Raw genomic sequence first — 15,604 nt, 5'->3', positions numbered from 1 at the left:
AGTTACCTACTGACTCAGGGACTAATAGCATGCAAAGAAACAGCACAATGGGAAGACAGCCAGGAACTACTATTGTACAAATAATTTTAAATCATTACTTCTCATTTCAAAACAGATTATCTTAGATGGAATATGAGGCCCCAGAATTAAGTTTGTTAAGATATTATTCAAACATTTAAGAGTTCATCAATTACAAAACTTCATATTCAGAGATTTTTTTCTTACACAACTTCATGATTTACTCTATACCCCATCACCTTCTGACAAACTTCAGTGCATACATACACGCATACGTATGCACACAAATGTATACACATTATATATGTCTCTCCGTACGACTGCAAAGACCATGACCCCTTATAGCCTAATTGCATTCATTCTTTTTCTCAGCTCAGCATGAAACTGGGATCATTGCTACAGAGGAGATAAAGGAAAGCTCATCTTGATCTGTCCCTCTCCAAACAGCTATAGGACTAGCAGAAAGAATTCAGCAAAGTGCACTCACTGTGCATTTAGGAAATACTTAGGAAACATTTAGTAAGAAGCATTTCATGAAGACCACGTACCACTTAACAAGATGCCTTCAATATAGATGTAGAAGGCAGGAAAAACTACTACTCTTTGTGGAGTTTTTCCACATAATCTTTTAAACTGTTTCAAAACTCCATTTTTAAAATAAACACCAATATGCTTTTGGAGAAACGTGCTACTGTAAGTAGTAAAAGCATAGAAAGTAGGTGTAAAGAATTGAAAGCTCTAATACTTTTAATGACAAGAAATCAGAAGTTTCTTCATCTCTCAGAGAAAGCTGGTCAATAAAATGCTTTTAAATACAAGCCACGCTGTTTCAAAAGTTAGATATATATGTATTTATATGCACTCATACATTTCTGTGTGTATCCCAACTACCTAAGCTCCCTTTGACATAAAAAGCATACAGAATACCAAACCAAAAGCAGTGCCTTCATTTTTGCCCTCTTTGACCTCAACTTCTTAGCCGTTCTTAACATATGTAACTGTCTTCTCCATATTCCAACCATTTCCCTAGTCTCTAAACTACTTCTAGATGGAAAATAAACAAGCCAAACAAAACAAAAAAGTCATCATATGACCTCAGTCAACAACATACAACAAATGGGGCATCATGAAATCTGGAAACTCGTATACAGGCTGGTACCCAGACGTTCATGCAGCCTGCCAATGCACTCCCAGGAAATGCCAGGTGAGCATGAGAGCCACAGTCAGAGCTTTGCAAAATTAGGTCTATACATTTGGCTGGTTCAGAGGGGCATTACATACACATCAGTCCATCCACACAACTGCAGAAGAACTCAAGTGTGTCAGTACGCACTTGAAGGAAATCCCATGCTGTCCTGAATAAGTGCCTAAATACTCAGCCACAACATTCAACTAAGTTTAGACATTCCCGTTGCAAAATTCTGGACCAGATGTTGAATTTTCAGAATCATCCACTCATTTTTCTGTTTGTTGCTCCGAAGTGCCTATCTTAAAAAAATGATGTAGTAAATCTGATGAAACTGTAGCATCCAGCTTCATTATGGGAACTCAACCAGCTGAAGCCAAAATTATTTTTCAGTATCTGTATTTTCTAATTAGCATCCAATTTAAATTTTCTAATTACTATCATATTTCTTGATTTTACTATCCAAATAAATACACATACAGAAAATACATCTGCATCCTAGTAACAATTTACAAAGCTATATAACCTGCCACTGAAACAACTTGCAGGAAAATACTTAAATATTAACCACAATCTTGAAGTGCTATCATGCAACTAGAAAAATGTACCAAAATTTACCCTGAGTAGTTCAGCTTGATTAAAAACAATAGCAAGCACTAGCGAGCAGATAATTTCAAAATCTGGCCCACATATGTGACAGTTTGGCTGAATTCTAATTACAAGGACACTAATAATCAGGATTAAATTAATATGCTCCATTACAAAACAAACTCCCTGAACTATATTAAGTGGATTCAAAATAATATTCCTTGACAAGAATATTTTTCTGTTGCATATTGTGATGCAAACAGTACTGAAAGACTAATACATATTGAAGCGATAATCACAATTTATGTACACTTAATCAAAGCCTACATAAAAATCAAAAATTATTAGAGCACATTTTTGAGCTTGAGTACTAATTTACAATTTAAAAAAAATTAGCTTAAAAAACTTTTTTTATTATAGCTCAAAATCCTAATGCACATATTGTCACCTGGAACTGGACTATAGCATTTATGTTACTTCATATACATTGATAATTAAGTATGTAACAAAAACAAGGCACAAAAATAGTTAAAACATTTTTAAAAACACACTTAGGCTCTAGAAGACTATAAAGCTTCGCTAATCATACATCCCAACAATAATAATCATGGAACATTTTTTAATGGTTCTAGTGGAACTTTGGCAACTAACCGAAAAATGTAATATTAACTTTGCTAATAGTCTCTAAGGATTTTTTATTCACCAAAATAATGTTCACGTGAGGAGCAGTTATAAATTGGGTCACTCATCAATTTACTATTGTGTTTTTTATTATGGCATGTATTTAAAAAAACTGATGGAGTTTCACACTAAAAACCTAAACATCATAGCTTAGGGGAAGTACAGTCATGATTTCTTCAGTTTTGATGAAAACTCATGAGTGCCTTTAATCTCTATTAACAAGACCAACATCTAATTTTTAAAGTCAATTAATTAGTTCTACAGTAGTTTGTTAACTCAGAATAAATATAATAAAGAAGTAAACTAAAGCACATGATCTCATTTGTGTTTAAGAATGTCCACATATTTTGCCTTAAAACGACAAATGGTTATCACGAAGTAAGCAGCCCTACATACTTCTAAATGTATTTTAAAAATATTGTTGATCTGAGCCTGTCTCTGGAAGCAGATAAATCATTACGACGTTATTGCTACAGCATTGTTAACCACTATAAAAACGTCGATAACCATATTGAATTTTTCATTCAGTTCAAATTCTAACAAAATTAATTAAAAGCAGAATTATTTTTTCTTTGGGTCTCTTTACACCTCCCAATCAGGTGTTTGCCTCGTTTTCTGTAATGACCGTGTTAACTTGGAAAGCACACAAAAACCACACACTCTAAGTCAAAAGATAAATACACCTGCACAGTTTTTTCTCATATTTTTATGTCAAGAATAAACATGACCAAGCACTTAAAGGTTCTTCCACTGTGAGAGAGCAGCATTTTAAGACAAGAAGAAAGATTTGGTTTCAAAACGGAAGGTTTAGAAACATCTTACAATTAACTCTTCCTCCAGTGTTCAGAAGACTAACAAAACTAAGTTTTCTTCACAGTCTGCTGTTTAATGTTGGACTAGGAAGAGATTTCATTAATAGCAATAAAAACCATTACAATTCCTAGAATCCTTACAAATGCCATCAATGTTTAATACCTATCGGTTAGGCAAGCATTGTTTGTACCTTCAAATATCTTTACCTATGCGTTGTTACTGCATACTCCCATCATAAACAAGAGAGCGGAAGTCAAAATCTTGAATGTAAGGTTAATTTTTAAGTATTTAAGCTTTTATACTAGCAACAGTGCATTTAGTCAAACCTATTTCTTTCAAGACACCTCCTTCTGCCCAGTGGGATTTGCAAATACTTCCTTTTTTTTCTGTAAGTCACATTTCATTTTGCCTAGCAGAGGAAAAAACTCTGGGTTTGAGAGACAAGAAATTTTTGGGATGTACGTTCTCTGATGTGTGATGTAAGATATAATTTTTCGTTTCATTTACACTGAGCGAATTTATTTCATGTTACACATACAAAAGTAAGTAGACATAGGCATTTAATATTACAGACACTCATCATTCCCAAGCATGATTTTACTTGGTATAAATCGCCTTTGTCCAAGCTTTCTATGAGAAGGATTTATCGCTGAGGCTTTGTTACTAGAATCAGTATTAAAAGTGCTGAACAGATTAGCTAACTCCAGGCACTTGAAAATTCTGCCCGTTAAATTCCGCATCACCTATTTTGAAGCCACTCTAGAATACCAAGCAGTTTTCTGCAGGCAACACAGACCTATTAAAAAACATGACCTGTGACAAAAATCAGTGTGGTAACCTCAAACTAAACAGCAGTATCAGAATAAAAAGGAGATAACCTAAGACAAAATGTCCCCAAATTTAACCAGCCTAGCTCGACAGATTTTATTTAAAAATATATAAATTTAAAAAGAACCATAAAGTAAGTTCGTTCACATGCTCTGTAACACGGCAAAAAAAAATTTATACCCAGGTGATTTTTTTTTTTCCCAAAACACATGGATACCATTTGGAGCAGGACTTAAATTTTGCTGACGATAAACATGAGGGAAAACTTCAGAATAATTAAATTATACCTCCCTTTCCACAGGGTTTAAGTGCACGCAAAGCCTGGTGTCAGAAACGCCCTGGAACATCTCGGCGCGAAGAGAGCGGGAGGGCTGCGTCAGTACCGGTCAGCCCCGATGACCGGCAACCAGGTCCCCGACGGAACCGACATCCCCCGGCCCAGGACTACAGGCCTACCTCGCTTCTTCGTGGGGACCCCCAGCCTGCCCCAGAGAGACCCTCGCCGGGCAGGCACGGCGGACAGGGCAGGGGGAAAGCCACCCCTCAGCAGCGGCTGCCGCCATCCCGCCCGAGGATGCCGCGAAGCCGGGACCGGCCGCCCCGTCCTGCCTGGGCGGGAGACCCTCCCCCATCCTGCCTGGGGCCGGCTCCCCGCTACCGGCGAGCGGCTCGGTGCTGCGCACCGCACCGCCTGCCGCAGGAGGCCGCCGAAGCAAAAGCAGAGGGCCTCGTCCCTCTGCGCCCCCTCATCCCACCCGAACTCCTGGTGAGGGGCTCGGCCGCGGACTGCTCCCTCACGGTACGGGAGATGCATCACGCTGGCGGACAGAGACTTTAAGTGTCCGAGGTTGGGGCGGTCAAGAGGAGAAAAATACCACCATCACCCGCCCTACCGTTCGCTGCCCGTAGCCCAAGCCCTCCGAAAAACAAAGTTTTCCACAGCCGGCGGCATTCCTGGAGGCGCTGGAGCGCCGCTCCCCCCTCGCCACCCGCCAGCCCGGTGGGCGCCCGCGGCTGCCCCGCGTACCTGGGGTTGGTGCTGTTCCAGTAGACGGCGTAGCGATCGGCCACCGCCTTGGCGCCGGGCTCCTGCCCGCGCACGCACACCCACAGCGCCGCGACCGCCAGCAGCAGCATCTCCACGTGCGGCATCGCGGAGAGACGGGATGCGGAAAAATTAAGAAGGGGTCAGAAAAAAAAAAAAAAACTGTGGGGGGCTACGCCGGGGAGCGGGACGTGGGAAGGCTAAATAAATAAACGGGCGAGTAGGCTCCGCAGCGTGGCACGCCGCAGCGAGCTGAGGGCGCCTGCCGCCGCAGACAGAGGCGTGATCCGCGGTCCCTCAGGGATCCTCACCCCGGCAAGGGGAGGTGGGGGCCGAGGCCGGCGGCAAGCGTCGGGCAGCGCTCATTCACCGGGAGTCCCGTACGGAGCCCACGGCACGACATACACCGGCCCGCCGGCGCGACGGGCGGGCGAGGGGCGCTGCTCCTCCGCCCCCTGCGAGTGGCCCCGGCGGCGTTGGCGACGCGGCCCCGCGGCTCGGGGGCGGTCGGGGAACGCGGAGATGGAGGGAGCAAGTGGCAAAGCGATGAGGAGGGGAAGGAGTTCTTTCCACTGGAAGCTCCCGGGCGGCCCTATCAGTGTACTAAAGGCCGCCGGTTGGCAGAGGGGCGAGAAGTACCAGCAGATCTTAACGTACAAAGTTTGTGTCCTCCTTCCTAGCCCTCCGCCCGCCGCAATTAAAAAGTAAAAAAAAAAAAGTAAAAAAAGGGAAAAAAAAAATACAAAAAACAAAGAAAAGGTGGTGGTGGTGGCGGTAGTAGCAAGAGCCCTGAGGAGTTTGTATGCTGCGTCGATGGAGCTAAGGCTTCGAGACTTTCTGGAGTGGTTTTCCTGTCCTTCCTGTTCCTGGGCGGTGGATGCACCAACGACTGAGAAACAGTAAAGGCGGAAAAAAAGAAATTAAAAAATAAAAAAACGGCCAATCCAAGAAATGTTGCGGCGTGGAAACCAAGGAGATTAGGAGATTGAAATAGGAAATTGTTTTACGGAAAGGTGTGGAAAACAGCGAAACCTCGGAGAAGTAGAAAATCAAGCCGGCTAACTCCTCTGACGATTCTGGTCTTGGCTGGCCTCTTGTGCTCGGGGAACAAACGCAGCGATACAGCGAGGTGCGGAAATCTGCTTCAGTCTCCTGGAGCCTTTCTGCGATAAACCAGGGTCCAGTCTCGGCAGTATCAACTTCTGCGGAAGGACAAAACTGCATGAAAGAGCAGGCAGGATGTGAGAGAAAAAGAATCCACCCCTCAGATTACTACATCAGGAGATCGTAAAAAAAAAAAAACAACAAAAAAACCCAACCTCGATTCTTCTCGTTGTTGCCCAACAACTGCTTCTCTTTTCTTTCTGAAGCAGCAGCAGGAGCAGCTAGAGGAGCAAGGAAAAATATATCACGCCAGCAGGCAAATAAATAAACTTGAATGCAGCGGCAGGCAGGGAGGGATCGCGAAGAGAGACGAGGATTGGAGGGGCAAAAGTCAGTTTGGGGAAAAAAAATTGCTTTACAGGAGGAAAAAAAAAATCTTTAAACAGTCACGCCCCCTTTTGCAATGACCGATCCCTTCACTGCGTATAAATCCGGCATCAGCAGCCTAGAAAAGCTAGAAGCCTGGCGTGCTGTGAATGCATGCGTGCGACAGGCAGCCGCAGAGATATATATGCGGTATATGGAGGTATACACTCATACATACGTGCACATGCGTGTGTCCGAGGCGGGATCTGGCGCCCGTGTGCGTGAGGGATGATAGCGAGGAGGAGGTCCAGGCAGCCAGCTTGGAGCACAGACGCTGCTGCTTGATCATGTGGGATTTTTGCATGCAGTTTACATGGGAAAGGGGGACATTTGGCTGCGCAGCCAGTCAGGGTACAGCCTGCTGTTTGCTTACAGATTGCTTTTTTTTTTTTTTTTTTAACACCTCGAGCCGATTGGCTTGCAACACGAGAAAGGAGGTGTCGTCCCAGGCTCCCCCTCCTCCATGCTGAAAAAATACCCAACCCCACCTTCTGGAAACCTAATTGAATTACTAAAACAGAGGAGTGGTTCCTCTGCAGACTTATTGCTATATGTAACCATTTCAACGCCGGATGTTACTCCTGATGGGGTTTACGCGGGCGGCATATGGATGAGTTTCCGTCAGCCGCGGAAAACTATGCCGAGTACTGCAATCCTAAAAGAAAATTCCTTCCCCACTCTCCCCTGCAGGGGTGCTCGGCTTGCATGCCCCGGGCGATTCCCGGCACCGGCTGCGGGGCAGGACTGTCTGCATCTCTTTGCAAATAGAAACGATACATTTATTTGCGTTGCATAAGCCAGCGATACCCGGGTGGGTATTCCGCGGCCGGGAAGGAAACTCCGTTCTGCTCTGCTTCACCTTTTATCCATCCCCCTCTGCATGAACCGCTCCGGCGGCGGCGGTGCCGGCTCTGCCACCACGCGGACCCCTGCTACCGACAGCGGGGGAAGGCGGCTGGTGCGCACCGGGGCCGGCGCTTGGCTGGGGAAACGCTTCAGCTCCAAGGAGGAGGCGAGGAGTCACCGCCCGCCACCGTCCAAGCGCCGCCGGCAACCGCGCGGCCGCGGGGCGCGGGCAGGTGAGGGGTGCCGGCGGGCGGGGCGGGATGAAGGCGGGGTCCTCCTCCTCTTCCTCGGGGAGAGGGCTCCAGTCACCCCCGCCCCGCCGGCGTTGTCGTGGTGACAGCGGCGGCGGGGCTGGGCCGGTGAGCACCGCCTGTCGCGCAGCCGTTCGGAAGCGCCCCGACTCCCCCCGGCGGCCGCGGGTGGCGGCACAGGGCGGCGGGAGCTGGGGGGGAAGGGGTCGGGGGCGACCCGGGGGAGCACCTCCGTCCATGGCGTTTTCTTGGTGTTTTTTTTCCTCGGTGTGGAAAGAGGTGACAGGTTAATCTACACTGGTCGCACCACCCGAGCTGTCCGGCCTTTTGCCCGTGGTCGGTGGGATTTCTGTTCTTTGCCCTACTTTCAGAAGTTAGTGAAGCGATGGACCATAGATTGGCCTTAAAAAGAAACTCTCGAATCCCTTGTTTACTTATTGTGGCGTTTTTAAAACTCTTTTTTTTCTAGCAAAGGATCTGTATGATTGTCAAATCTTTATTATCAACGGCCTAAAAAGGTCCAAATATTATTTCCCTATGGTTTCCTTCAGCTGTGTTTTTAATATGTTAATATCTGTAGATTTGACATGGAGGGATATGAAGTACATCCACTGAATAACCCAGGAATACTAGGCACAATAACCCCAAACTTTTTTCATTCCTTTTAATTTAAAAAACTCCCAGAATTACCATTTTTTTGCCATCTGAGTTCTTTGATTAGGAATTGGCACATCAAATTTTTCCTTTTTTTTTTTTTTTTTTTTTTTTTTTCCAGCACTGACAAACTGCCATTACAGGAGGCAGAGTAAATAACACTTCTTTTTTCCTGAATGATCTCCTCAGCCACATTTGTAAAGAAATTAAGGAAAGCTTAATGTTTTGGTTTTTTCTCTCCCTCTTTATGCCTTGTGAGAAGCATCATAGAGGAAGAGAGGGGTTGGTTTGTATAACTTAAACCACATTTTTAATAGCAGAGTTAGTGCTTAATCTAGTATATAAAATATGCTTGCAAGGACTACAGTACTGAGTTTTTCTTCAACCCTGTGAAAAGGAGTCAAACTATTAATAACTGAAAAAAACCCTCCAAAAAAGACTAGCTATAGCATACAGATATCTTTATTTTCCCCTGCTTTAGCAATCAAGCTGCAGGTGGTTGTGTTTTATTAGTTAATAATTAATATGAAGACATAAATAGTTTGTTTGGACTCAAGAAGTCACTAATTCTGCTAGTAAAAAATAATACTTTATTGACAGAAAGGGAGCTTTCTGTAACATCATAACCAGTTCATAAAAAGCCACCAAATACCCAATACCATGAAGCATGCCAACTTCTAGTCCACTCCACTTTCTTTATTACATGATTAAACAGTTATTGATATCATACTTGTAAACTGCTTTTGTATACCAGTGGCATCTGGCATTAACCTTCGTTTGGCAGAAAGGTAAAGATTGTTAACCAGAGGTCCATCATCAGTTAAACAGTTCTGAATATTGTGCTTAGAAAAAATAGTACATATGCCCAGTATGCATTTGAAACTGCCTCTGACAAGCCTCTCTAGCTGCTCCTGAATCTCCAGCTTTACAGTATGACTGAGTCTTTAACATACATTTTTTTGCATGTACTTTCCGGGTAGCTTGCACAGGATTTCAATGTATTGATGTGCTGTGCTGTAGTTACTACATTAATTGATCATGGACGTCAAAATAATCTAATTGCAGACTAAAACTTCATCACAAAGAAAACCAATAAATGTGGAGATTTTCTTTCTTTGCTGATTTCCCTTAAAAATACATATGGTGCTTATGTCCGCATTTAGCAGTACTTACTGTCTTAAACAAGTACAAATTACTTCTGGCATTATAATGTACATGGTATTGCTAAAATATTTTAGTAATTTGCTTTGCTACTCAATGATATCTAGCATCCATGAAACACAGAAAATAACAGACATATAGCTACATTTTTTCTGGAGGTCATGTGTATGGTTTTTATCTTTTTAAATTTCAGTAGTGCTTCAGAAATAAAGCTAACTGGTAGGGCCAAACTTTTTCTGATGTTCAAGCCAGTGACTTTAAGTGAATCAAACAAATCTGTGGATATTTTACTTTTGTTAAAACCTGGAGAATTAAGGAAATATATTTCTGGAAGAACAGATGTGAACTTCAATACAAGGAAGACTACAGCCACATTTCATAACATCTTTGTTTAAATTTTGTGAAAATGTGATTTTTTTAAATCATGTGCTTACATTTCAGTAGAATTTGGTTAAAGGTAGCCATGCAGAAAAAAAATATAATACACTAGGTAGTCTAGATTTAAATAATCTTTAATAATTTGCTAAAAGAACTGTACAAAAATTCAGCTTTTTTATTTATTGGTGGTATCCCTAGAAATGTGTATTTCAAGACCTAAAATCATCATGGTTTCTTGTATTTTTTAATCTTTCTCTGATCCCACAAATATGTTGCAATCTCAGCTTCAAGTTTTGCAAATTAATAACTGAACAGAATGGTTAATTTTTAAAAAGTCTCTCATCTTTGACTGTAATCTCTGATACCATAAACTGTCAATGAGTAATACAGAACAAAATCTCAGACTAATTTCCACATGAGAGCAATTGGTACAAAAGGCATAAATAATACTGTTAGAAAGAATTGCTGAATTCTTTACAGAGATGTATATTCATAGTTTGATTGCCAATATTCTCAAAGGGCTTTCTTTCTAGGTGATTACTCTAACATATTTTTCCATCTCAGCTGCATTTACAGTGAGGGACTGCCTGTGTGTACTGCATACATGAATTTTTTTTTCCTTTTTTTCCTCCTGAGAGGAAGACATAATCTTATGGAAGAAAAAAATAAATGGCTGTAGAGGAACCTGACCCAATATTTATGTGAGTGTGTGAGTATTTTCAGCTGACTTGAACAGAAGAATTAAATGAAGGTTCTTGATTTTTTTTTTTTTTTAATTAAATTGTGTGGCAGCTCCCTCACTTTTTCTCATTTTCTACTCTACCAATCAGAGATAATATGTATGATCACTTTACTGTGATTTGCTGAGGCTCAGTAACATGTTTTCAGATGTTCAAAGGAGTAACTCTGAGATCCTTGGATCAAAAGATAAAGAGTGTCATAACACAAAATACAGAATGACTTGTAGTCAGCCTTTGGAGTAATCTTGTCCAGAGACATTTTCAAGGTTGTTACTATGTCCCAAAATCATCCATATTTCTTTTTGCAAATCGTTCTTTAGAGGCTGCCATTTTATAAAATGAAAATTATCTGCACCTATCAGATTTGTTTCCATGTTAGTTTGTTCAAAAACTGCATGTCTGGCTGACCAGCTAAATCAGCTTCAGCTCCCCGATTAGGCAGCACACAACTATTTGCATGCTAGTCCGGAAACTTCAGAAATACAGTACATTGAGGAAGACTTAGAGAAAACAAAAGATTTTGTGGCTTTATATTGACATTCTATAGTTTGGGATTTTTTTAAAGTTTGCAATTAAAAAAATTTACAAGGGAGAAGATTTTCAGAAACATAAGTGGAAGTAGGCTACTTTAGACAACAGAGAAATCCACTTTGCAGTTTCATGTAATGTTCCCTCCATATAGATAATAATTTGGATGTGTTGCCATTCAAGATTGTGTTTGTCTTTTCACTTTTGTTCATATTTGCTAAATGTCCCGTTATGAGGAGTTTTTTTGACACACATTCTAAAGATCTCTGAATTGGTCTTTGAGGAGTTGAAATAGATCTAATACTGTCATTTTCCAAGTCCAAATAAAAGCATTTGTTTCTACACAATCATGATCCTATGTGCAGTTTCTGGCCTTACAGAAAGTAAATGTGATTGCAGTGATCTGTCATTAATATTGAGTCAATAAAAGTAACTGAAATAGCCCAGGGACAAAGCCAAAGCAAAATAATCCTTGGTCTGCATAGTTTTTCTTTTCCTTTCTTTCTTTTTCTTTTTCTTTTTCTTTTTCTTTTTCTTTTTCTTTTTCTTTTTCTTTTTCTTTTTCTTTTTCTTTTTCTTTTTCTTTTTCTTTTTCTTTTTCTTTTTCTTTTTCTTTTTCTTTTTCTTTTTCTTTTTCTTTTTCTTTTTCTTTTTCTTTTTCTTTTTCTTTTTCTTTTTCTTTCTCTTTCTCTTTTTCTTTCTCTTTTTCTTTCTCTTTCTCTTTTTCTTTTTCTTTTTCTTTCTCTTTTTCTTTCTCTTTTTCTTTTTCTTTTTCTCTTTCTTTTTCTCTTTTTCTCTTTCTTTTTCTCTTTTTCTCTTTCTTTTTTCCTTTTCCTTTTCCTTTTCCTTTTCCTTTTCCTTTTCCTTTTCCTTCCTTTCTTCCTTTCTCTTTCTTTCTTTCTTTCTTTCTTTCTTTCTTTCTTTCTTTCTTTCTTTCTTTCTTTCTTTCTTTCTTTCTTTCTTTCTTTCTTTCTTTCTTTCTTTCTTTCTTTCTTTCTTTCTTTCTTTCTTTCTTTCTTTCTTTCTGTCTTTCTTTCTGTCTTTCTTTCTGTCTTTCTGTCCTTCTGTCTTTCTGTCTTTCTGTCTGTCTTTCTGTCTGTCTTTCTGTCTGTCTGTCTTTCTGTCTGTCTTTCTGTCTTTCTGTCTTTCTGTCTGTCTTTCTGTCTTTCTGTCTTTCTTTCTTTCTGTCTTTCTGTCTTTCTGTCTTTCTGTCTTTCTTTCTGTCTTTCTGTCTTTCTGTCTTTCTGTCTGTCTTTCTGTCTTTCTGTCTTTCTTTCTGTCTTTCTGTCTTTCTGTCTTTCTGTCTTTCTTTCTGTCTTTCTGTCTTTCTGTCTTTCTGTCTTTCTGTCTCTCTGTCTCTCTGTCTCTCTGTCTTTGTCTTTCTGTCTTTCTAGTTTTCCTTTCCTTTCCTTTCCTTTCCTTTCCTTTCCTTTCCTTTCCTTTCCTTTCCTTTCCTTTCCTTTCCTTTCCTTTCCTTTCCTTTCCTTTCCTTTCCTTTCCTTTCCTTTCCTTTCCTTTCCTTTCCTTTCCTTTCCTTTCCTTTCCTTTCCTTCCCTGCCCTTCCCTTTCCTTTCCTTCCCTGCCCTTCCCTTTCCTTTCCTGCCCTTCCCTTTCTTTTCATGCCCTTTCATGCCCTTTCATGCCCTTTGCCCTTTGCCATTTCCTCACCTTGCCTTACCTTGCCTCTTCTCACTTCCTTTTTTTGCCATTCACTTCTGTTCTTCCATACTGTCCAAATTAAAATTAAAGACATTATTTTAAAAGATATTTTAAAAAGACTTTTGAAAGCTATTGCTCTATCCTAATATATTCCAAAATTTAAAAAATTTTCAATTATCAATATGGGTATTATTACTGTAGAAACAATTCCTTAAAGCTCATAGGTGCAAGAATGATTAACTACTATAATTTAAAACTAAACTATAAGACAAAAAAAGCAATCAGATCCAGTGGACAGTATGAGTATAGCTATCCCAAAGATTCCTGCTCATACACACATTGTACAGATTACATTACATGAGCAGGCTCTCGTTTCAGCTTCTGTGCATCTCCTATGACAACATGGCAGGACAGAAACCAGTTAAAGTAAATGAGCCTCCCATTTGACCTCATGATGTTTTTTAATAATATTTCATGTTGCTTGCTGTTCACATGCCTATGCTGAGACTGCATTTTTCCAGAGTCCTCTTGATGAAAATTAGTTTTTCAGGATGCTTTCTCTGCATTAACTGCAGCTGGTGGTCCAGAATAGTGTTTGCTCAGGAATACTGTTTTTAAAGTTTGTTTCCAAAAATAGACAGAAGGATATTAAAAAAAGAAAAAAAAAAACACAACAAACAAACAAAAAAACCTTAAGAGCTACATCTGCAGGTAAAACTGAATACTGAATTCAAAATTGTATATGCCAAGAAATAGGTGTTTCCAGGGATGTGTAGTTATTTCTTTGTACTAATACAGTATTTAGTGGACAAATCATTGATCTTGCTTATGGGCATGCTGTCTTTTGTTTGTTGCTTGTTTAGGTCTTGTATGCGAGACAGACAGCTAGTATCACAAAAGATTTTTCTTTTTTGTCTATATTCAGGTAAGTTAAGAAAAACAGGCTAGATGATCAAGGCAGGGGTGTACTATACTTTTATATGGAAGCATGATGGATACCCTGTACTTGATTGTCTTCAGACCCAATGTAGTAAACATTATTAGTTTTTATTATTAATAATACACTTTACAGGAGTAAAAAAATAAATAAATTCAGAATTTAAGCAACATTCAGGGCAATTTTTAATTTAAGTTTACAAAGCTGCAACCATTCTTCTTGTATATGATTTCACATATGAATCTTAGAACATAATCGTAAACAGGTCCTATCTGTTGCAAAACCCTGTGCTTGCTTTGTGAACCTTCGAGTTCATAGCAAAGTCTTGGACTTTGACACTCTTCCTCCTCACAGAGCACCACCCAACAACTAACATTACTCACAATAGTGAAAATTAATTACAGGGTAAAAAAACAAAATACAAAGAGCTGTAAAATAAAAATAGGTTATTAGAGATCATGCTACAGCTTTGCTCTCTTGGCACTGAAGGTCACTTGCCCTGATACATAGCTCGAGTAATACATAGGTTTTTTGTCTAGAGACTGGATTAGGAATGCAAAGCTAGCAAAATGGCACGAGATAGTCCTTCCATTTAGGAAGTTCAGGGATCCTTTGCTAATGGAAGCTTTGTGTGCATTACATGATGGAAAGCTATTTTCAGGAGGTGCTTTTGTAACAGAAGCAACAGACCTGATGGTGAGTTCTTAGTACTGCAGATGGCACATGGTCTATGCAGATGGTGGTCTCCAAGGCAGCTGTTGTCATGGCATAGATGACCTTACTGGATACTGGGCATAGCTTCTCCCCAGTGCTGTTTATTTTGTAGAACAGTTCGACTGGTACTGCATCAATGGAACAAGATGCTTTGTGTTGTGGAGGAAGGTCTATCTGCTTAAAGGAACAAACAGAAACAAGACTGATATCTATTATTACAATTAACTAGCAAGCAATTCTAAAGAAGTCTGTGTGCAGCTAAGGCACATAGGAAGGTCATGGAGGAAAGCTCAGGTTTTTTTAGTGATGAAATGCTGAAGGCACATTAACTTTAGGCAAGTGTGGAAGACCCTTGAAGTGTCTTTAGCTATACTGTTCATACAACAACAGTGTTTTTCATTAAAAAGCCCATTCTTAGGATGATGTGATGAAAGAAATCCATCTTGTAATTTAAAAAATGTTACTGCACAATTTGCAGACTGGAGTTTGAAAAGTGAAACCTGTTTTTTAAATAGCAGATCTCACATTCATGACTGGGTACCTGGCATTTGCAGTCCTCTGCTTGTGTCAATTCTAACACATGACAGAAAGAGCACAGTTATCAAAGACATAATGAAAAGCAAGTAAACCACCATGTCTTTCAAGGCAGAGGCATGAGAGAAGGGACTAAAAAAGCATTGCCTTAACCCTCTTTATTCCTAAATTAGAGATGTCCACTAACATAGGACTTCAGTTATAGATTTTATATTCATCCCTTTCCGTTGCATACAGTATGCTGAGCCTGGCTGACTCTTGAATTCCAATAGATTTGTCTAATCCAAACAAGAACATAGCAGATTTAGCTGCGATGTCTGATCCATGCCAACAAAACAGACATCAGCTTGGCAAATGAAAATCTAATAATGGAAAGTCAAAAGCAGAAAAGGAATACAGTTAATTTTTATTAAGCCTTCATAGCAAGACTTTGATTATAGTCTCATTGTCAGTAAAACTGCTGTGGATGTAGTGGAGAATTAATTTTTGAAAACATTGCAAAAGTTTGAATCA

At 40.3% G+C, this 15,604-nt stretch overlaps 1 protein-coding gene across 3 annotated transcripts in view; it reads right to left on the bottom strand.

Moving 5' to 3' along the window:
- Nucleotides 1-7,051, bottom strand: part of EFNA5 (ephrin A5) — a 197,482-nt gene extending 190,431 nt beyond the window's left edge. Inside the window, exons 1-3 of one of the 3 annotated variants that reach the window (XM_071732325.1) lie at nt 6,868-7,051; nt 6,192-6,361; nt 5,142-6,048 (exon numbers count right to left, since the gene is read on the bottom strand). In XM_071732325.1, the coding sequence (XP_071588426.1) occupies nt 5,142-5,266 (125 nt within the window). In that variant the 5' untranslated portion in view covers nt 5,267-6,048; nt 6,192-6,361; nt 6,868-7,051. Of the gene's footprint in view, nt 1-5,141; nt 6,362-6,478; nt 6,776-6,867 lie in introns of those variants that run through there. The other 2 variants (XM_071732323.1, XM_071732324.1) reach the window with 2 other exon arrangements.
- Between the last annotated feature and the right edge of the window lie 8,553 nt (nt 7,052-15,604).

This window comes from Heliangelus exortis, chromosome Z (genome assembly GCF_036169615.1).
Source record: "Heliangelus exortis chromosome Z, bHelExo1.hap1, whole genome shotgun sequence".
NCBI lineage: Eukaryota > Metazoa > Chordata > Aves > Apodiformes > Trochilidae > Heliangelus > Heliangelus exortis.
This window is presented reverse-complemented; position numbering and strand designations above follow the sequence as displayed.